General features: G+C 44.6%; 1 protein-coding gene across 1 annotated transcript in view; it reads left to right on the top strand.

Moving 5' to 3' along the window:
* Window positions 1-24117, top strand: part of abtb2b (ankyrin repeat and BTB (POZ) domain containing 2b) — a 158273-nt gene that overhangs the window by 129459 nt on the left and 4697 nt on the right. The window contains 8 exon segments of the mRNA XM_046358050.1: window positions 14532-14697; window positions 15219-15308; window positions 16096-16197; window positions 16830-16926; window positions 21060-21195; window positions 21997-22082; window positions 22085-22252; window positions 23377-23555. Coding sequence (XP_046214006.1) covers window positions 14532-14697; window positions 15219-15308; window positions 16096-16197; window positions 16830-16926; window positions 21060-21195; window positions 21997-22082; window positions 22085-22252; window positions 23377-23555 — 1024 coding nt within the window.

A 24117-nucleotide genomic window follows, 5' to 3' on the forward strand; every position in this document is an offset into this window, starting at 1 on the left:
GTGGAGGTCCTAGGCTGGCGTGGTTACACGCGGTCTGAAGTTGTGAGGCCGGTTGGACGTACTGCCAAATTCTCTAAAATGATGTTGGAGGCAGCTTATGGTAGAGAAATGAACATTCAATTCTCTGGCAACAGCTCTGGTAGACATTCCTGCAGTCAGTATGCCTACTGTACACTCTCTCAAAACTTGTGACATCCGTGACAAAACTGCACATTTTAAGGTGGGCTTTTATTGTCCCCAGTACAAGGTTCACCTGTGTAATGATCATGGCGGCAGGGTAGCCTAGTGGTTAGAGCGTTGGATTAGTAACCGGATGGTTGCATGTTCAAACCCCCGAGCTGACAAGGTACAAATCTGTCTTTCTGCCCCTGAACAGGCAGTTAACCCGCTGTTCCTAGGCCGCCATTGAAAATAAGAATTTGTTCTTAACCGACTTGACTGGTTAAATAAAGGTAAAATAAATGGGTTCTCATCAGCTTCTTCATATGCCACACCTGTCTGGTTGATGGATTATCTTGGCATAGGAGAAATGCTCACTAACAGGGATTTAAACAAATTTGAGAGAAATCAGCGTTTTGTGCATATGGAACATTTCTGCGATATTTTATTTTGACTCATGAAACATGGGATGAACACTTTACATGTTGCATTTATATTTTTGTTCAGTGTATTTGGGCTTGAAGTAGGGGCTTCTGATTTTTTAAATGTCAATGCCTTGTGTAGGAGACATTACAAATCATTAAAATCCAGACAGAAAATATTTACACAAGAAGCGTCCCAGCTCTCTGCAGGCCATTCACTCTGATATGACATGCTAATACTTTGTGGTCTACATTTCTTTTCAGGGATCGGTTTTCTTTGAATGTTATCACCCACCAGCATGTTTATTAATCAGAAACACCTGCAAATATCTACCTCTTCGTGAGTCACAACTGAGCCAAAAAGATTTTTGCCATAGCCTACACTTGGCCACCTGAGCCATAGAGCAAATTAAAATAAGGGGTGCAAAACTTTTTGCAACTTACATTTTTTTTACCAGAAAATGTATATATATATATATATATACATGAGAGAGGCCTGTAATTTTCACCATAGGTACACTTCAACTATGACAGCCAAAATGAGAAAAAGAAATCCAGAAAATCACATTGTAGGATTTTTTAAGAATTTATTTGCAAATTATGGTGGAAAATAGGTATTTGGTCAATAACAAAAGTTTATCTCAATACTTTGTTATATACCCTTTGTTGGCAATGACAGAGGTCAAACGTTTTCTGTAAGTCTTCACAAGGTTTTCACACACTGTTGCTGGTATTTTGGCCCATTCCTCCATGCAGATCTCCTCGAGAGCAGTGATGTTTTGGGGCTGTTGCTGGGCAACACGGACTTTCAAATCCCTCCAAAGATTTTCTATGGGGTTGAGATCTGGAGACTGGCTAGGCCACTCCAGGACCTTGAAATGCTTCTTACGAAGCCACTCCTCCGTTGCCCGGGCAGTGTGTTTGGGATCATTGTCATGATGAAAGATCCAGCCACGTTTCATCTTCAATGCCCTTGCTGATGGTAGGCTTTGTTACTTTGGTCCCAGCTCTCTGCAGGCCATTCACTAGGTCCCTCACCCCGTGTGGTTCTGTGATTTTTGCTCACCGTTCTTGTGATCATTTTGACCCCACAGGGTGAGATCTTGCGTGGAGCCCCAGATCGAGGGAGATTATAAGTGGTCTTGAATATCTTCCATTTCCTAATAATTGCTCCCACAGTTGATTTCTTCAAACCAAGCTGCTTACCTATTGCAGATTCAGTCTTCCCAGCCTCGTGCAGGTCTACAATTGTGTTTCTGGTGTCCTGCGACAGCTCTTTGGTCTTGGCCATAGTGGAGTTTGGAGTGTGACTGTTTGAGGTTGTGGACCGGTATCTTTTATACTGATAACAAGTTCAAACAGGTGCCATTAATACAGGTAACGAGTGGAGGACAGAGGAGCCTCTTAAAGAAGAAGTTACAGGTCTGTGAGTGCCAGATATCTTGCTTGTTTGTAGGTGACCAAATACTTATTTTCCACCATCATTTGCAAATAAATTCATAAAAAATCCTACAGTGTGTATTATTATTATTATTATTATATTATTATATACGTCACAATGCTGCAGACACCTTGGGGAAACGACAGAAAGTGTAGGCTCGTTCCTGGCACATTCACAGCCATATAAGGAGACATTAATATAATAATAATAATATATCCCATTTAGCAGATGCTTTTATCCACAGCGACTTACAGTCATGTGTGCATACATTCTACGTATGGGTGGTCCCGGGGATCGAACCCACTACCCTGGCGTTACAAGCGCCATGCTCTACCAACTGAGCTACAGAAGGACAATTGGAACACAGTGCCTCAAAAATCTGGCTCACTTCCTGTTTGAAGTTTCATCTTGGTTTCGCCTGTATCATCAGTTCTGTGGCACTCACAGATAATATCTTTGCAGTTTTGGAAACGTCAGAGTGTTTTCTTTCCAAAGCTGTTAATTATATGCATAGTCGAGCATCTTTTCGTGACAAAATATCTTGTTTGAAACGGGAACATTTTTTCATCCAAAAATGAAATACTGCCCCCAGAGTCTCTTAAACCATTTACATTGAAGATCTGTAAAGTTATTTGGATTTTTACAAATTTTGAAAGACAGGGTCAAGAAAAAGGGACGTTTTTGTTTTGCTGAGTTTATTTACATTGCATTCGGAAAAGTACTATGACCCCTTTACTTTTTCCAGATTTTGTTACGTTACAGCCTTGTTCTAAAAAAAAATCATCATCAATCTACACACATTAACCCATAATTACAAAGCAAATTTATAACATATAAAAAACCATATCACTTATTTACGTTAGTATTCCGACCCTTTGCTTTGTGACACAAAATTGTGCTCAGGTGCATCCTGTTTCTGTTGATCATCCTTGAGATGTTTCTACAACTTGATAGGAGTCCACCTTTGGTCAATTCAATTGATTGGACACGATTTGGAAATGTACACACTTGTCTATATAAGGTCCAGTGCATGTCAGTGCATGTCAGAGCAAAAACCAAGCCATGAGGTTGAAGGAATTATCCATAGTGCTCCGAGACAGGATTGTGTTAGGGCACAGATCTGGGGAAATGTCTACAGCATTGAATGTCCCCAAGAACACAGGGACTTCCATCATTCTTAAATGGAATAAGTTTGGAACCGCCAAGACTCTTCCAAGAGCTGGCCGCTCGGCCAAACTGAGCAATCAGGGGAGAAGGACCTTGGTCAGGGAGGTGACCAAAACCTGATGGTCACTCTGAGTTCTAGAGTTCCTCTGTGGAGATGGGAGTGTCATGTTTTGTCTTAGATTGTCTTGTCATTTTGCTCTGTTCATTTTCCCCCTGCTGGTCTTTTTAGGTTCGTTCCCCTTTTTCTCTCTCCCTTCCTCTCTCTCTTCTCTCTATCGTTCCGTTCCTGCTCCCAGCTGTTCCTATTCCCCTAATCAATCATTTAGTCTTCCCACACCTGTTCCTTATCTTTTCCCCTGATTAGAGTCCCTATTTCTTCCCTTGTTTTCCGTTCCTGTCCTGTCGGATCCTTGTCTATTGTTCACCGTGCTGTGTCTGTGTATCGCCCTGTCGTGTCGTGTTTCCCTCAGATGCTGCGTGGAGAGCAGGTGTCTGAGTCTGCTAGGTTCAAGTGCCTTCCCGAGGCAACCTGCAGTTCTTGATCGAGTCTCCAGTCTGTTCTCGTCATTACGAGTGGAATTATGTCTTATGTTTGTAGAATTACTTTACTGGATTAAAGACTCTGTTTTCGCCAAGTCGCTTTTGGGTCCTCATTCACCTGCATGACAGAAGGATCCGACCAAAGAATGGACCCAGCGACTACTGACGTTCGTAACACTGCCGTCGAGATCCAAGGAGCCATGCTCGGCAGACACGAGCAGGAATTGTCTGCTGCTCGCCATGCCGTGGAGAACCTGGCCGCTCAGGTTTCCGACCTCTCTGGACAGTTCCAGAGTCTTCGTCTCGTGCCACCTGTTACTTCCTGGCCTGCCGAGCCTCCGGAACCTAGGGTTAATAACCCACCTTGCTACTCCGGGCAGCCCACGGAGTGCCGCTCCTTTCTCACCCAGTGTGATATTGTGTTCTCTCTCCAACCCAACACATACTCTAGCGAGAGAGCTCGGGTTGCTTACGTCATTTCACTCCTTACTGGCCGGGCTCGAGAGTGGGGCACAGCTATCTGGGAGGCAAGGGCTGATTGTTCAAACAATTACCAGAACTTTAAAGAGGAGATGATTCGGGTTTTTGACCGTTCAGTTTTTGGTAGGGAGGCTTCTAGGGCCCTGGCTTCCCTATGCCAAGGTGATCGATCCATAACGGATTACTCTATAGAGTTTCGCACTCTTGCTGCCTCTAGTGACTGGAACGAGCCTGCGCTGCTCGCTCGTTTTCTGGAGGGACTCCACGCAGTGGTCAAAGATGAGATTCTCTCTCGGGAGGTTCCTTCCAGTGTGGACTCTTTGATTGCTCTCGCCATCCGCATAGAACGACGGGTAGATCTTCGTCACCAAGCTCGTGGAAGAGAGCTCGCGTCAACGGTGTTTCCCTGCTCCGCATCGCAACCATCTCCCTCCTCTGGCTCAGAGACTGAGCCCATGCAGCTGGGAGGTATTCGCATCTCGACTAAGGAGAGGGAACGGAGGATCACCAACCGCCTGTGCCTCTATTGCGGATTTGATGGACATTTTGTCAATTCATGTCCAGTAAAGGCCAGAGCTCATCAGTAAGCGGAGGGCTACTGGTGAGCGCTACTACTCAGGTCTCTTCATCTAGATCCTGTACTACTATGTCGGTCCATCTACGCTGGACCGGTTCGGGTGCTACATGCAGTGCCTTGATTGACTCGGGGGCTGAGGGTTGTTTCATGGACGAAGCATGGGCTCGGAAACATGACATTCCTTTCAGACAGTTAGACAAGCCTACGCCCATGTTTGCCTTAGATGGTAGTCATCTTCCCAGTATCATATTTGAGACACTACCTTTAACTCTCACAGTATCTGGTAACCACAGTGAGACTATTTCTTTTTTTATTTTTCGTTCACCTTTTACACCTGTTGTTTTGGGTCATCCCTGGCTAGTATGTCATAATCCTTCTATTAATTGGTCTAGTAATTCTATCCTATCCTGGAACGTTTCTTGTCATGTGAAGTGTTTAATGTCTGCCATCCCTCCCATTTCTTCTGTCCCCACTTCTCAGGAGGAACCTGGCGATTTGACAGGAGTGCCGGAGGAATATCATGATCTGCGCACGGTCTTCAGTCGGTCCCGAGCCAACTCCCTTCCTCCTCACCGGTCGTATGATTGTAGTATTGATCTCCTTCCGGGGACCACTCCTCCTCGGGGTAGACTATACTCTCTGTCGGCTCCCGAACGTAAGGCTCTCGAGGATTATTTATCTGTGTCTCTTGACGCCGGTACCATAGTGCCTTCTTCCTCTCCGGCCGGGGCGGGGTTCTTTTTTGTTAAGAAAAAGGATGGTACTCTGCGCCCCTGCGTGGATTATCGAGGGCTGAATGACATAACGGTTAAGAATCGTTATCCGCTTCCCCTTATGTCATCAGCCTTCGAGATTCTGCAGGGAGCCAGGTGCTTTACTAAGTTGGACCTTCGTAACGCTTACCATCTCGTGCGTATCAGAGAGGGGGACGAGTGGAAAACGGCGTTTAACACTCCGTTAGGGCATTTTGAGTACCGGGTTCTGCCGTTTGGTCTCGCCAATGCGCCAGCTGTTTTTCAGGCATTAGTTAATGATGTTCTGAGAGACATGCTGAACATCTTTGTTTTTGTCTATCTTGACGATATCCTGATTTTTTCACCGTCACTCGAGATTCATGTTCAGCACGTTCGACGTGTTCTACAGCGCCTTTTAGAGAATTGTCTCTACGTGAAGGCTGAGAAGTGCTCTTTTCATGTCTCCTCCGTTACTTTTCTCGGTTCCGTTATTTCCGCTGAAGGCATTCAGATGGATTCCGCTAAGGTCCAAGCTGTCAGTGATTGGCCCGTTCCAAGGTCACGTGTCGAGTTGCAGCGCTTTTTAGGTTTCGCTAATTTCTATCGGCGTTTCATTCGTAATTTCGGTCAAGTTGCTGCCCCTCTCACAGCTCTTACTTCTGTCAAGACGTGTTTTAAGTGGTCCGGTTCCGCCCAGGGAGCTTTTGATCTTCTAAAAGAACGTTTTACGTCCGCTCCTATCCTCGTTACTCCTGACGTCACTAGACAATTCATTGTCGAGGTTGACGCTTCAGAGGTAGGCGTGGGAGCCATTCTATCCCAGCGCTTCCAGTCTGACGATAAGGTTCATCCTTGCGCTTATTTTTCTCATCGCCTGTCGCCATCTGAACACAACTATGATGTGGGTAACCGCGAACTGCTCGCCATCCGCTTAGCCCTAGGCGAATGGCGACAGTGGTTGGAGGGGGCGACCGTTCCTTTTGTCGTTTGGACAGACCATAAGAACCTTGAGTACATCCGTTCTGCCAAACGACTTAATGCCCGTCAAGCTCGTTAGGCGTTGTTTTTCGCTCGTTTCGAGTTTGTGATTTCTTACCGTCCGGGTAGCAAAAACACCAAGCCTGATGCCTTATCCCGTCTGTTTAGTTCTTCTGTGGCTTCTACTGATCCCGAGGGGATTCTTCCTTATGGGCGTGTTGTCGGGTTGACAGTCTGGGGAATTGAAAGACAGGTTAAGCAAGCACTCACGCACACTGCGTCGCCGCGCGCTTGTCCTAGTAACCTCCTTTTCGTTCCTGTTTCCACTCGTCTGGCTGTTCTTCAGTGGGCTCACTCTGCCAAGTTAGCTGGTCATCCCGGTGTTCGAGGCACTCTTGCGTCTATTCGCCAGCGCTTTTGGTGGCCGACTCAGGAGCGTGACACGCGCCGTTTCGTGGCTGCTTGTTCGGACTGCGCGCAGACTAAGTCGGGTAACTCTCCTCCTGCCGGTCGTCTCAGACCGCTCCCCATTCCTTCTCGACCATGGTCTCACATCGCCCTAGACTTCATTACCGGTCTGCCTTTGTCTGCGGGGAAGACTGTGATTCTTACGGTTGTCGATAGGTTCTCTAAGGCGGCACATTTCATTCCCCTCGCTAAACTTCCTTCCGCTAAGGAAACGGCACAAATCATCATCGAGAATGTGTTCAGAATTCATGGCCTCCCGTTAGACGCCGTTTCAGACAGAGGCCCGCAATTCACGTCACAGTTTTGGAGGGAGTTCTGTCGTTTGATTGGTGCGTCCGTCAGTCTCTCTTCCGGGTTTCATCCCCAGTCTAACGGTCAAGCAGAGAGGGCCAATCAGACGATTGGTCGCATACTACGCAGCCTTTCTTTCAGAAACCCTGCGTCTTGGGCAGAACAGCTCCCCTGGGCAGAATACGCTCACAACTCGCTTCCTTCGTCTGCTACCGGGTTATCTCCGTTTCAGAGTAGTCTGGGTTACCAGCCTCCTCTGTTCTCTTCCCAGCTTGCCGAGTCCAGCGTTCCCTCCGCTCAAGCGTTTGTCCAACGTTGTGAGCGCACCTGGAGGAGGGTGAGGTCTGCACTTTGCCGTTACAGGGCACAGACTGTGAGAGCCGCCAATAAACGCAGGATTAAGAGTCCAAGGTATTGTTGCGGCCAGAGAGTGTGGCTTTCCACTCGCAACCTTCCTCTTACGACAGCTTCTCGTAAGTTGACTCCGCGGTTCATTGGTCCGTTCCGTGTCTCCCAGGTCGTCAATCCTGTCGCTGTGCGACTGCTTCTTCCGCGACATCTTCGTCGCGTCCATCCTGTCTTCCATGTCTCCTGTGTCAAGCCCTTTCTTTGCACCCCCGTTCGTCTTCCCTCCCCCCCCCTCCCGTCCTTGTCGAGAGCGCACCTATTTACAAGGTACGTAGGATCATGGACATGCGTTCTCGGGGACGGGGTCACCAATACTTAGTGGATTGGGAGGGTTACGGTCCTGAGGAGAGGAGTTGGGTTCCGTCTCGGGACGTGCTGGACCGTTCACTCATTGATGATTTCCTCCGTTGCCGCCAGGATTCCTCCTCGAGTGCGCCAGGAGGCGCTCGGTGAGTGGGGGGGGTACTGTCATGTTTTGTCTTAGATTGTCTTGTCATTTTGCTCTGTTCATTTTCCCCCTGCTGGTCTTTTTAGGTTCGTTCCCCTTTTTCTCTCTCCCTTCCTCTCTCTCTTCTCTCTATCGTTCCGTTCCTGCTCCCAGCTGTTCCTATTCCCCTAATCAATCATTTAGTCTTCCCACACCTGTTCCTTATCTTTTCCCCTGATTAGAGTCCCTATTTCTTCCCTTGTTTTCCGTTCCTGTCCTGTCGGATCCTTGTCTATTGTTCACCGTGCTGTGTCTGTGTATCGCCCTGTCGTGTCGTGTTTCCCTCAGATGCTGCGTGGAGAGCAGGTGTCTGAGTCTGCTAGATTCAAGTGCCTTCCCGAGGCAACCTGCAGTTCTTGATCGAGTCTCCAGTCTGTTCTCGTCATTACGAGTGGAATTATGTCTTATGTTTGTAGAATTACTTTACTGGATTAAAGACTCTGTTTTCGCCAAGTCGCTTTTGGGTCCTCATTCACCTGCATGACAGGGAGAATCTTCCAGAAGGACAATCATCTCTGCCGCACTCCACCAAGTCTCTAAATGTCCTTGAGTGGCCCAACTAGATCCCGGGCTTGAACCCGATCGAGCATCTCTGGAGAGAACCTGAAAATTGCTGTGCAGCGACTCTCCCTATCCAACCAGAGCTTGAGAGCATCTGTGCCAAGCTTGTAGCGTCATACCCAAGAAGATTGGAGGCTGCCAAAGGTGCTTCAAAAATACTGAATCATGGGTCTGAATACTTATGTAAATGTGATATTTCAGTCAATAAAAAGTAATTAATTAGCAAACATTTCTCAAAAAAATGTTTACTTTGTGATTATGGGGTAAGACATTTAATCCATTTTACAATAAGGCTGTGACATAACGAAGTGTGGATAATGTAAAGTGGTTTGAATACTTTCCGAGTTCACTGTATATAAATATTACATTTGAATATCCACATTCAAAAATATCACATTCAAATGCAATATCTAAATTCAAATTCAAAATGATAAAATTCAAATACAATTCTGTTGGCACAGAAATCGCTCCATATGCTCCCCCGTCGCCCCAAAACTGCTTTGATTGGTGCAGCTAAACGACAAGTGAAAATTCAAGGAACTTGTTTATCTGTTTGTGGCGCTGTTATTACATTCGTATTGGTGTTTCGTGTCCAATGACCTCACGGTGTTGTAACATGTCATTTGTGAAGTGCATCATTTGCAAAGTAATTGTAGCCTGTCCTTTCACTTCCCATGTGAGAACCATGAGCATGGGTTGACTTGGCTTTGCTATTCCGCCTCAGAAGCCTGCCAGTGCATGTCTCTTTTGGGCTCCCGAGTGACGCAGAGGTCTAAGGCACTGCATCTTGGTGTTAGAAGCGTCACTACAGACCCCCTGGTTTGAATCCAGGCTGTATCACAACCGGCCGTGATTGGGAGTCCCATCGGGTGGCGCATAATTGTCTCGGCGTCGTCCGGTGTAGGCCGTCCTAGTAAATAAGAAGTTGATCTTAACTGACTTGCCTAGTTAGATAAAGGTGAATTTAAAAGCATTTATGAAAGATGCTAAAACTTTGGACATATGAATAGATGGTGAAGTCAAAGATAATAGTTTCCATCTGCTGCGAAAATCTTCATAAATCCTGGTGTTGTATAAAACAAAACAAAAAACAGCAACAACAGACAGTCCATTTTACACTATATAGAATTGCAGGAAATTAACTTCAAAAGAGCAAAAATATCCTAGGGCCCCCATATTAATTGTATGGTAGTGTATTTAATTTACAGTTTAAGTCGGAGGTTTACAAACACTGTCGCCAAATATATTTCAACTTAGTTTTTCACAATTCCTGACGTTTAATCCTAGTAAAAATTACCTGTTTTAGGTCAGTTAGGATCACCACTTTATTTTAAGAATGTTAAATGTCAGAATAATAGTAGAGCGAATTATTTATTTCAGCTTTTATTTTTTTCATCAAATTCCAAGTGGGTCAGAAGTTTACATACACTCTATTAGTATTTGGTAGCATTGCCTTTAAATGGATTAACTTGGGTCACACTTTTCAGGTAGCCTTCCACAAGCTTCCCACAATAACTTGGGTGAATTTTGGCCCATTCCTCCTGACAGAGCTGGTGGAACTGAGTCGGTTTTGTAGCCCTTCTTGCTGGCACACGCTTTTTCAGTACTGCCCACACATGTTCTATAGGATTGAGGTCAGGGCTTTGTGATGTCCACTCCAATACCTTGACTTTGTTGTCCTTAAGCCATTTTGCCACACCTTTGGAAGTATGCTTGAGGTCATTGTCCATTTGGAAGACCCATTTGCGACTAAGCTTTAACTTCCTGACTGACGTCTTGAGATGCTGCTTCAATATATCCACATAATTTTCCTACATCATAATGCCATCTATTTTGTGAAGTCCACCAGTCCCTCCTGCAGCAAAGCACCCCCACAACATGATGCTGCCACCCCTGTGCTTCACGGTTAGGATGGTCTCCTTCGGCTTGCGTCCCTCCCCCTTTTTTCTCCAAACATAACGATGGTCATTATGGTCAAACAGTTCTAGTTTTGTTTCATCAGACCAGAGGACATTTCTCCAAAATGTACAATCTTTGTCACCATGTACAGTTGCAAGTCTGGCTTTTTTATGGCTGTTTTGAAGCAGTGGCTTCTTCCTTGCTGAGCGGCCTTTCAGGTTATGTTGATATAGGACTCGTTTTACTGTGGATATAGATACTTTTGTACCTGTTTCCTCCAGCATCTTCACAAGGTCCTTTGCTGTTGTTCTGGGATTGATTTGAACTTTTCACACCAAAGTACGTTCATCTCTAGGAGACAGAAAGTGTTTCCTTCCTGAGCGTTATGACGGCTGTGTAGTCCCATTGTGTTTATACTTGCGTACCATTGTTTGCATTTGTTTCACATTTATTTATATAGCCCTTCTTACATCAGCTGATATATCAAAGTGCTGTACAGAAACCCAGCCTAAAACCCCAAACAGCAAGCAATCCAGGTGTAGAAGCACGGAGGCTAGTAAAAACTTTCTAGAATGGCCAAGCCTAGGAAGAAACCTAGAGAGGAACCAGGCTATGAGGGCTGGCCCTTCCTCTTTTGGCTGTGCCGGGTGGAGATTATAACAGAACATGGCCAAGATGTTCAAATGTTCATAAATGACCAGCATAGTCCAATAATAATAAGGCAGAACAGTTGAAACTGGAGCAGCAGCACTGCCAGGTGGACTGAGGACAGCAAGGAGTCATCATGTCAGGTATTCCTGGGGCATGGTCCTAGGGCTCAGGTCCTCAGAGAGAGAGAGAAAAAAGGGAGAAAGATAGAATTAGAGAGAGCACACTTAAATTCACACAGGACACCGAATAGGACAGGAGAAGTACTACAGATATAACAAACTGACCCTAGCCCCCTGAAACATAAACTACTGCAGCATAAATACTGGAGGCTGAGACAGGAGGGGTCAGGAGACACTGTGGCCCCATCTGAGGACACCCCCGGACAGGGCCAAACAGGAAGGATATTAACTGTTTGTGCTTTATCTGGGTAGCCGGAAAGTAGAGCATTGCAGTAGTCTAACCTAGAAGTATCAAAAGCATGGATACATTTTTCTGCATCATTTTTGGACAGAAGATTTCAGATTTTTGCAATGTTACGTAAAATGGAAAGAAAATGTCCTTGAAACGGTCTTGATATGTTCGTCAAAAGATCAGGGTCCAGAGTAACGCCGAGGTCCTTCACAGTTTTATTTGAGACGACTGTACAACCATCAAGATTAATTGCCAGATTCAACAGAAGATCTCTTTGTTTCTTGGGACCTAGAACAAGCATCTCTGTTTTGTCCGAGTTTAAAAGTAGAATGTTTGCAGCCATCGACTTCCTTATGTCTGAAACACAGGCTTCCAGCTTGGGCAATTTTGGGGCCTCGCGATGTTTCTTTTAAATGAACAGCTGTGTGTCATCCGCATAGCAGTGAAAGTTAACATTATGTTTCCGAATGACATCACCAAGAGGTAAAATATATAGTGAAAACAATAGTGGTCCTAAAATGGAACCTTGAGGAACACCAAAATTTACAGTTGACTTGTCGGAGGACAAACCATTCACAGAGACAAACTGATATCTTTCCGACAGATAAGATCTAAACCAGGCCAGAACTTGTCCGGTTAGACCAATTTGGGTTTCCATTCTCTCCAAAAGAATGTGGTGATCGATGGTATCAAAAGCAGCACTAAGGTCTTGGAGCACGAGGACAGATGCAGAGCCTTGGTCTGACGCCATTAAAAGGTCATTTACCACCTTCACAAGTGCAGTCTCAAGGCTATGATGGGGTCTAAAACCAGACTGACGCAGATTTAAAGAGGAGTCCGTAATTTGCTTTCTCATGATCATGATCTTTTCCTCAAAGAAGTTCATGAATTTATTACTGCTGAAGTGAAAGCCATCCTCTCCTGGGAAATACTGCTTTTTAGTTAGCTTTGCGACAATATCAAAAATACATTTTGGATTGTTCTTATTTTCCTCAAGTAAGTTGGAAAAAAATAGGATGATTGAGCAACAGTGAGGGCTCTTTGATACTGCACAGTACTGTCTTTCCAAGCTAGTCGGAAGACTTCCAGTGTTGTGTGGCGCAATTTCTGTTCCAATTTTCTGGAAGCTTGCTTCAGAGCTCGGGTATTTTCTGTATACCAGGGAGCTAGTTTCTTATGACAAATGTTTTTAGTTTTTAGGGGTGCAACTGCATCTAGGGTATTGCGCAAGATTAAATTGAGTTCCTCGGTTAGGTGGTTAACTGATTTTTGTCCTCTGACGTCCTTGGGTAGGCAGAGGGAGTCTGGAAAGGCATCTAGGAATCTTTGGGCTGTCTGAGAATTTATAGCAGAACTTTTTATAGCATCTCTAGAAGACAGAACGTGTCTCCTTCCTGAGCGGTATGAAGGCTGAGTGGTCCCGTGGTGTTTATACTTGCGTACTATTGTTTGTACAGATGAACGTGGTACCTTCAGGCGTTTGGAAATTGCTCCCAAGGACGAACCAGACTTTTCTGAGGTCTTAGCTAATTTGTTTTGATTTTCCCATGATGTCAAGCAAAGAGGCACTGATTTTGAAGGTAGGCCTTGACATGCATCCACAGGTACACCTCCAAATGACTCAAATGATGTCAAATAGCCGATCAGACACTTCTAAAGCCATGACATAATTTTCTGGAATTTTCCAAGCTTTTTAAAGGCGCAGTCAACTTAGTGTATGTAAACTTCTGACCCACAAGACATCTGATACAGTGAATTATAAGTGAAATAATCTGTCTGTAAACAATTGTTGGAAAAATGACTTGTCATGCACAAAGTAGATGTCCTAACCCACTTGCCAAAACTATAGTTTGTTAACAAGACATTTGTGGAGTGGTTGAAAGATGAGTTTTAATATCTCCAACATTAGTGTATAGTAACTTCCGACTTCAACTGTATCTTGATGAACAATAATTAAAATAAGCCCAAATGCAGGCTCCGGTAAACATTTTTGACTTTGACCAACTAACATTTCCTGCATATCTATAGAACTTATTTGGTCTTTCACAATAGCTATTGTAAGTTTTCTCATTCCTTGCAATATGCTAACATATAGGGTAATTAGTGTGCTTGTGTCAGCAAGATCACTACTGTTATTCTCCACACTTATTCTACTTTTCCACTTAATCCTAGTTTTTCCGGTGCAACTACTTGTTTTAATCTATGTCCTGGACAATGTAGTAAGTCATTTTTAAAAAAGTCTATTGAAATGCCCTTTGCCTCAAATGAAGTTGTCAAGTTTTGAATGTTCATTTCCTCCTGACCCTGTAATCTGATTGGTCTTGGCAGTAAACACTGATACTGCTCGCTGCACACATCTGATTTTGGAACAGTTTTGCCTTTTTGATCACAATGAATGAGATTATATTGACAGAGGAGACCTGATCCTACAGTAGATCAGCTGATGGAGGAAAGGCTTAAAGATATGTCTCTCACTTATGTTTTGCTTCTGTCAAATTAGCTAGTTAAATCATCAACACATTACTTTATCAGTCATCAAAACTTTATTTCTGTCCCTTTTAAAAGGTCTCAGCTTAGTTCGATTAACACCATATGTCTAGTCTAGACATCATCCTCCTCAAATAAACATTGTTAAGGTAAAGGTAAACTTGTTAAATAAACATTGTTAAGGTAAACTTGTTAAATAAACATTGTAAAGGTAAACTGCTCCACCACATTAGGTGGTTGATGAACACTGACTAACCTAACCCTAACCTTTTTCTCCTCCATTTGTCTCTCCCGTCCTCTCTTTCTGTTGTCCTTCTTCTTTTTCTTCATCTTCTTCTGTCTTTCCCCCTTCCCGCTGTTTCTCCCCCAGGCCTGAGTGTTGTTTCAGTTCTTTCAGGCGTCTGGACTCTAAGGCGGCCACTGATAAGTTTCACTTGGACCTGGGATTCCGCATGCTCAACTGTGGACGCACCGACCTGATTGGCCAGGCCATCGACCTGCTGGGGCCTGACGGGGTAAACAGCATGGATGACCAGGTATTGAGAGAGAGTGAGGGGTTGAGCAGGGTGTGTGTGAGGTGGGATTGGGGGGTGCTGTGTGTGTGTGTGTGTGTGTGTGTGTGTGTGTGTGTGTGTGTGTGTGTGTGTGTGTGTGTGTGTGTGTGTGTGTGTGTGTGTGTGTGTGTGTGTGTGTGTGTGTGTGTGTGTGTGTGTGTGTGTGTGTGTGTGTGTGTGTGTGTGTGTGTGTGTGCTCATTTTGTGTGAACTCAACTGCTGAGTTGAGGTCTAACGTGCTGCAGTTGGTAGATCATATTCTAAACAAAGCATTACATCCTCTGTCTCTCTCTCATTCTCTCTCTCTCATTCTCACTTTCTCTCTCTCTCTCACTCTCACTTTCTCTCTCTCTCTCACTCTCACTTTCTCTCTCTCACTCATTCATTCTCTCTCTCTCTCTCTCATTCTCTCTCTCGCTCTCATTCTCTCTCTTTCTCTCTGTCTCTCACTCATTCTCTCTCAACCTCTCTCTCTCTCGACCTCTGTCTCCCTCTCTCTGCAGGGTATGACCCCTCTAATGTATGCGTGCTCAGCGGGAGATGAAGCTCTCGTCCAGATGTTGATTGATGCCGGGGCCAACCTAGATGTGGCGGTAAGGCTTTTTTTCCCTGCTCTGATTGGTTACTCTTGAGCGGGGTTTCTGGTAGCAGGTAAATGCCAGCTAAGTGTACCCGAATTTGACAAAGTTAGAAAAGATTGTATTGATTATCCCCGTTTCTCCGAGACGGAATTCTTTCTCCAAAGCAGAGTAAAGACGGCCTCAAGATCACGCCTTCTTGAAGACAAAGAAACAGGGCTGTGTATCATGCGCAATTGTTGCATTGCAGTTGAGCTTATTGTGTAGCAATTGGAAACTAAACATCGTTGCCAACTATTCACGTCGGAGAGTTACAATGTTGCATTCACTAGGCAGCTAACTGCCTATAGTAGGGAACAGAGTTGTTATCAATAAACCACGTATATCACACAAGAAACGAGTGATGACCCAAATGATAGTTGGGGTCGTGACTTTTAACCTGCTACGTTAATTCTTCTAACCTGCTGCGTAAATTCTCCTAACCTGCTGTGAAAAGTCAAATCTGATGTTAATTTGGCTGGCCCTTGTCTGGCTGGCCCTGGCCCTTGACCGGCTTGACCGGCTGGCCCTGGTGTACCTCAGTAGAATGTGCTGATTGAAAGTCACTCTGAATAGGACGAAGACTAAAGGCTTGATTCAATCCGTATCGCTGAAGGTCTCGCTACAATGCAGATCTTCAACACTATATATTGAATTGAGCCCCAAATTAAAAATGTAAAATTGCAGCTGTGAGCAATGCATTACAGTAAACATCTATCATGACATTGATACCTAACCTCTTCTCCCTCTCTCTTCTGCCCAGGTGCCTGCCTGTTCTTCCAAACAACCCTCTGTCCACCCAGACAGTCGCCACTGGGCGGCTCTTACCTTCGCTGTGCTGCACGGTCACATCTCTGTGGTGCAGGTATGAATGACTGAAAAGACAGTTATTAATTGGCACACCTTATGTTGTTCCAGATGAAGAAAGGGAACCCCCCCCCCAAAACAATTTACTTCAAAGGCCTGGATTCAATCCAATGCAGATTAGCAACTTGCACACAATGATATACTTTTAAAGACAATTTTGAATGTACAATTTTCTATGTTCATGTAGATCATGTTCGCTCTAAACGCTACAGATATTGGCACAGGCAGAAATCACCTTTAAAAGTCAATCTCAGTACACAGGTTTTTAATTAAGCAATAATGCCTAAGGGGGTGTGGTATATTGGCCATATACCACAAGACCTAGAGGTGCCTTATTGCTATTTTAAACGGGTTACAAACATCAATAAAATAGTAAGCAAGGGTTTTTGCATCATACCCGTGGTATATTGTCTAATATACACATTTCAGCCAATCAGCACCCAAACTACCGCTTTTATAATCTGCATTTTTTGGCATCCCGGCCTTATGTCTTTTTTCACAGAAACACCTATCATCATTTTGCCGTGGTTTGCTTCACCTTCTTCCACCTCAACAGACAGGGTGTATACTGTAGATTAGAATATGTTGTGCCTAACCCTTACCCTGTGTGGTGTGTGTGTGCGTTGGCAGCTGCTGTTGGATGCAGGGGCTAACGTGGAAGGGGCAGCCGTCCGAAACGGGCAGGAGAGCACAGCAGACACCCCTCTTCAGCTGGCATCTGCAGCAGGTGGGCACCACACGGGCACGCGCTGGAACAGCCACATGGCATACACACGTGCGCACACACACACTCACAAGCACGCACACACGTACACACAAACCACTCAACACTCACACATACACTTTAACACACAAGCATCCATTCAAAAGTGTGTAATGGAAATATATGCCAGACCTGAGAGGTATACCACGGCTCAATCTACTCAGATCTACTCAGTGTACGATCTACTCAGTGTTTTCTAAAGCAAGCCAGCTTCAGTCAGCTTTACATTCTAGCTCAGGCTTCATCCATGTTACGAAGGTGAATATTGATCTGCCACTAACAAATTCAGTAGGCTATGGTGCGAAATAGGCTGTTAGAGCTGCCGTCTTTCTTTAATAACATATCGTTAATGCTGTCTTTGGTGTGCTTATCAATGCACCGTAATGACTGTCCTGTGAGGATCACAATGGATCAGATCAGCTTGGCAATGGTTGACAATATCCAGACCTTTTCTCACCCACAGAAGAGGCGAGAGGGAACTGGGCTGGTTTGACAGTTCACACCCTGTTGTAAATTACAGGAGAAGGGGGGCTCCTTCTCCCCCTCCAGTAAAATCCACCAGAGGAATATCTTTGTTAACAGGTTTTTCCCTCCGAAACTCTAACACAGTCAAAAGTGGATACTGGAAGAATAATTCTAACATAAGAATGTAGGGAAGGGTCAGTGGTGAGCTATAGAAAACTAATTTCATATTGGTTTTTATTTTGTGATGTCATAAAAAATTGTCGAAATACTATAACTTGGAAAGTATATCCCCTTTATCTGTAAAGTTTTCATCTGATTGAAGTAAAGATATGAATGCGATTGTAGGAGGTATAAGAGATTCTATCTCCTATAAACTTTGCACAGTAAGTAGCCACACCATGAGTGAGGTCAGAAGAGTGTGTCAGCCTGATGGAACCGTGCCCTTCAGCCAAAGAGCATAAAAGGATTGCCCACAGAGATTAGCATTAGACCAGGAAATATGGGGAGTTGCAGCCCACGTCTAAAGTGGTTTAAACTCTGAATCTCAGACCAGGAAACGTGAGGCGGGAGCTACATGTTTGAAATGGTTTGAACTTTGAACCTCAACACGAGGTGAAGAAATAAACTCACCTTCCTTCAGACCAGAGAGACTGCGAGCTGCAGCTCATGTCCATCATGGTCCGAATCCTGAATACCAACACGAGGAGGAAAACTAACTCTCCTCTCAGACAACCACTGAGACAGCTGATTAGTTGTCTTGAGTCAAATATCTACCAGGTGACCAGGTGGCGAATCGCATCTCTGCATGTCTGGCAGACATATCAGTGTGGATGACGGATCACCACCTCAAGCTGAACTTCGGCAAGACGGAGCTGCTCTTCCTCCCGGGGAAGGACTGCCCGTTCCATGATCTCGCCATCACGGTTGACAACTCCATTGTGTCCTCCTCCCAGAGCGCTAAGAACCTTGGCGTGATCCTGGACAACAAACTGTCGTTCTCAACTAACATCAAGGCGGTGGCCCGTTCCTGTAGGTTCATGCTCTACAACATCCGCAGAGTACGACCCTGCCTCACACAGGAAGCGGCGCAGGTCCTAATCCAGGCACTTGTCATCTCCCGTCTGGATTACTGCAACTCGCTGTTGGCTGGGCTCCCTGCCTGTGCCATTAAACCCCTACAACTCATCCAGAACGCCGCAGCCCGTCTAGTGTTCAACCTTCCCAAGTTCTCTCACGTCACCCCGCTCCTCCGCTCTCTCCACTGGCTTCCAGTTGAAGCTCGCATCCGCTACAAGACCATGGTGCTTGCCTACGGAGCTGTGAGGGGAACGGCACCTCAGTACCTCCAGGCTCTGATCAGGCCCTACACCCAAATAAGGGCACTGCGTTCATCCACCTCTGGCCTGCTCGCCTCCCTACCACTGAGGAAGTACAGTTCCCGCTCAGCTCAGTCAAAACTGTTCGCTGCTCTGGCTCCCCAATGGTGGAACAAACTCCCTCACGACGCCAGGACAGCGGAGTCAATCACCACCTTCCGGAGACACCTGAAACCCCACCTCTTTAAGGAATACCTAGGATAGGATAAAGTAATCCTTCTCACCCCCTCCCCCCTTAAAATATTTAGATGCACTATTGTAAAGTGGTTGTTCCACTGGATGTCATAAGGTGAATGCACCAATTTGTAAGTCGCTCTGGATAAGAGCGTCTGCTAAATGACTTAAATGTAAATGTAAATCTAGAAAAGCTCATCTAAGTGAGACTATCCTACTACGCTCATCACCGATGGGTACCATGGACACGGCTGGCTAGCTATCTTCCAGAGTGAAGTAGAAGACGGGAAAGGGGAGACGACTTTCTGACAATCAGAGCCATACAGTTTGCTGCTGAAAGGCCAACAACGTTCCTAAGGAGGGCTGGTTCCGACCGAACAAAGGGCCTCACACATAAATACATGAATGATTTCTTACTCCAAATGGGTGGCGATTCGTGTGCAATTTATATGATTACTGAAAGAATAGTTCTGTGTCGACAATAAGTGTATTTTTCTCTCTCTCTCTCTCTCTCTCTCTCTCTCTCTCTCTCTCTCTCTCTCTCTCTCTCTCTCTCTCTCTCTCTCTCTCTCTCTCTCTCTCTCTCTCTCTCTCTCTCTCTCTCTCGCTCTCTCTCTCTCTCGCTCTCTCTCTCTCTCTCTCCCTCTCTCTCTCTCTCTCTCTCCCTCTCTCTCTCTGTCTCTCTCTATGTCTCTCTCTCTGTCTCCATGGCGTTGTGTAGTAGCCACCATATTGTAAAAGTCCGCAAGTGTCTCATGTATTAAGTATGTATGTTATCCTGTTATTATTTAGTTAGCTAGTAAATAAATAAACAATTTTGTGTAGTACTGAATCACGAGTAAGGATAGGTTTTTTGCAGATGCAGGAGGTTGATTGTTCTTGAAGGATGATATGATAAGAGGTTATGATTAATATGTTGACTGTTTTGTGGATGTTATAGATGAAGACCTTGTTGAGTTAAATTCGGTAGATGGTAACTCTTTGAATGACCTCTTCAATGGTGCCTCAAATTCTTAATGAGTTAATTGATTAATTTAATTGGGTAACAATTAAACATAGTGGATTAAATAAATAACAGTCATCAGATTAATGAAAGTAATGTCACGACAGCACAAACACCTTTTTCTCACTCCTATCGATAAAATAATTGTATTAAGTCATGCAAAAGTTTTACTGTGCTGAAGTTTCAAATGCATTCTTTCATTTCTAAATGTGTTATGTGATAAGGTATTTTAACATGACTATTTTTAACACAAAAAACAACCACATTTGATTGATAAAATATTTAATCTGCCATCTTCCTCAAATTACATTAAAAAGAAGGCGATGATCACACCATCTTTGCGAGAGGGAGGGAATCTGATTTCATTGGTCCTCAACTCACAGCTCCAACACTTTACCCAGGATAAATAGAGTAAGCCCCGAGTTAGACTGCCCCGGAGCAGATTAGTTCTGAAGGATTAGTTTCCTTGCTAAAAGGTGAATCACGTTAATTAATGTTACTACTTATCCTGAGTTGAACTCAGTTGACAAAGGTTACCTTGCTAACTCCGAAAACCTCATTCGTAGAATAGGGCTCTTCTCGGTACAGTAACTCTGTACAGCAAGAGAAGTTACGCTGGCTCTGATTTACTGAGGTCAGTTACTAGTGCGAGGGAGGAATATAAGGGAAGGAGTGTGAGACTGACTGAAGGAGGGATAGTGAGGAATGAATTCAGATAATTAATAAGGGATGGAAGGAATTAGGTAGGGAGGGAATAAGTGTTTAGGAGTGAATGAACACACTGTCTGTCGTTATGTGTGTGTGCGTGTGCGGGGGGGAGCCACACAGATATCTGAGAAGCTGCAGATAGGGACACACAACACACACACACGGCTTATGACAGTCTGTACGCTCCCAACAAGTATGTGCGTGAGTGTTTGTGTTTGTGTATATACACGAGCAAGTCTGTAAGTCGTATATTGTAAGTGTGATATTTTATCATCCTTGATTCTAGTTCAAAGGTGTTTCACTGTGTTTGTCAGATCAGAGTTGCACAAATCCGTTTTGCGCTATTAACCCTTTGATTTCCTTGCCTCCAGGGAACTATGAGATGGTGAGCCTGCTCCTCACCAGGGGGGCAGACCCTCTGTCCAAGACCCATGATGGCAACGCTTTGACATCATCACTCTATGAGGACATGAACTGCTTCAGTCACGCCGCAGCTCACGGACACAGGTACGAGGAGGACCGTATGAAGAACCATTATCACACTATTGTACCAACCCAACCAAACTATGCTGGCTCAGATATGTTCTTTTCACAGCAACAATAGTGAATGCGTAACCAGGCTAGCTCAGTACTGCTCTACAGCTTGGTTTGACTCGGCTTGGTTTAGCTTAGTAGTTGGAATAAGTGAAAGCAACACCATGGAATTGGAATTCCCTATAATGTGTTGTCATTCTAAGTAAGGGTAGGAAAGAAACACTTGAGAGTAGTCAAATGTAGCCTATGTTAACCGTACTAGCCCTGTTATTTGTCATATACTTGACTTACTACCCCTGGCATATGGGATAAGGGGGTTAGAGGAAGTGTGTGTGTGTGTGTGTTTAAGGGGATGTAGGGGTGGGATCAGGGGCTTCATTCCATCCATAGCCCATCTGTCAGAAACCAACTGTTGAAGAGTGTAGAGTGCTCCACCTGTTCTGTGTGTGTGTGTGTTAGGGGATCAGGATGTAGACTTCACACGTGGATGCCTGTATAATTGTGACATATCATATATCATTTAAGAGGAGCTATACCTTTGCATTTCATGGAACTTTGAGTGGAAATTGTGGCTATGTCTAGCGGACTCCATTAATGTAGCTATATGTGCATGATAGCTTTTGCCCAAGTAAATCTTAAACAACCTCCACTGATTCACTTTCTCTCTCGCTCGCCCTCCCTATCATCTACTCCCCCTGCTGCCCTCTCTCCCTCCCTCCGTCCCTCTCTCCCTTTCTCATTCTCCCTCCCTCCCCCTGTCTCTCTCTCCAACAGGAACGTGTTGCGCAAACTGCTCACCCAGCCCCAGCAGGTCAAAGAGGACGTCCTCTCCCTCGAAGAGATCCTAGCTGAAGGGGTGGAAGGGAGGATGCCTACCCTCTCCCCAGCCTGCCTCCTCCATCCCCTGGGTGCCCGTCTGAGGGGGGTATCCCACGGCTGTGCAAGGCCAGGATGAAGGCCCTTCAGGAGGCTAGCTACTACAGCGCCGAGCATGGCTACCTGGATGTCACCATGGAGCTACGGGCACTGGGTAAGTGGGGAATGGGACCACAGATAGAAAATGTGTAAAACGCCTCAATATGGTGACATAAAAGAGGCTGTGTTAAGCATCAATTCATCATCAATCCAAATAGTCACATTATGGATGGAAATCTCATAACCCTCTATATAAAACTGAACCATTACAGATTCCTCTATATACATTTTAAGGTCATTTTTGATTGAGCCGACATAACAAACGTTTACCATCTCCGCTAAAAGTGGGAACATTGCCTTTAAATTTTTATCACGCTGTAAAGCTGAATTTCCACAATGCGGATTGAATAGAGCCCTTAGATACTGAGCAAATGAATATACTGTACATGATAAAGACTAAGAGGCACACAACCTATTAGGCTCCCATCACCTTTTAGTAGTGAGGATTTTCTGATTCGCATGGGATCTACTTCAAGTCAGACAGGACCATGGTGTGCTGCCTGGCATATTTGTTCTTTTTACAAGATGGATAGAACATGCAGTACCAGTCAAAAGTTTGGACACACCTACTCATTCAAGGGTTGTTCTTTATTTTTACTATGTTCTAATAGTGAAGACATCAAAACTATGAAATAACACATGGAATCATATAGCCACCCTTTGCCTTGATGACAGCTTTGCACACTCTTGGCATTCTCTCAACCAGCTTCAAGACATAGTTACTTGGAATTCATTTCAAATAACAGGTCTGCCTTGTTAAAAGTTAATTTGTGGAATTTCCTTCCTTCGCGTTTGAATCAGTTTTGTTGCGACAAGGTAGGGGCGGTTTACAGACGATACCCCTATTTGGTAAAAGACCAAATCCATATTATGGCAAGAACAGCAACGAGAAAAGACAGACCATCATTGCTATAATTTTTAATTTGTATTTAACTAGGCAAGCCAGTTAAGAACAAATTCTTATTTACAATGACGGCTTTTTTTGGTTACTACATGATTCCATGTGTGTTATTTCATAGTTTTGATGTCTTAACTATTATTCTACAATGTAGAAAATAGTAAAAATAAAGAAAAACCCTTCAATGAGTTTGTGTGTCCAAACTTTTGACTGGTACTGTACAGTATTTGGAAATGCCCTTTCTAATGATTTTATCATCATGTGTAATGTGACATGTCCAGGTGTCCCATGGAAGCTGCACGTGTGGCTGGAGTCTCTGCGAGTGGCCCAGCAGCAGTCTAGGGCTTCGGTCACTCTGTCCCTCCTTCGAGAGTTCACCTCCATCAGGGAGGAAGACTACTGCCACGAGCTAGTCTCTCTGGGCCTACCCCTCATGTTCACCATCCTACGAACCACCAAGGTAGAGCCAGCCACCTTACTTCACTTTGTCAACTTTATGTCACTCTCAGACCTGGGTTCAAATACGTTATCTGTGCTTGATTGAGCGGGCCTGGCTTATTGGACCAATGGAATAGTCCCAAAACTGCAAACTCTTCCCATCTCTTACTCCAGGCAGACTAGAGCAAAGACTCAAAGTAAATGAAAGATTTCTAATAGTATTTGAATCCAGGTCTTTTTTCATTTGCTCTCTTCTGTAGCTCAGTTGGTAGAGCATGGCGCTTGTAACGCCAAGGTAGTGGGTTCGATCCCTGGGACCACCCATACGTAGAATGTATGCACACATGACTGTAAGTCGCTTTGGATAAAAGCGTCTGCTAAATGGCATATATTATTATTATTATTACTCTCTAGCCTGGGTCCCAAATCTGGTTTCTCTGTTGGCATCGATGTGCTTTCACATGGCTCAGATTTCATAGTAAAGACAAAAGTGAACAAACAAACAAACGAGTGAACAACTCAACAAGGGTAAAATGAAGGAAATGAACAAGCAAATATAAATAAATAACAGTATTGTAATACAT

Source organism: Oncorhynchus gorbuscha, linkage group LG01 (assembly GCF_021184085.1).
Source record: "Oncorhynchus gorbuscha isolate QuinsamMale2020 ecotype Even-year linkage group LG01, OgorEven_v1.0, whole genome shotgun sequence".
NCBI classification, from domain to species: Eukaryota; Metazoa; Chordata; class Actinopteri; order Salmoniformes; family Salmonidae; genus Oncorhynchus; species Oncorhynchus gorbuscha.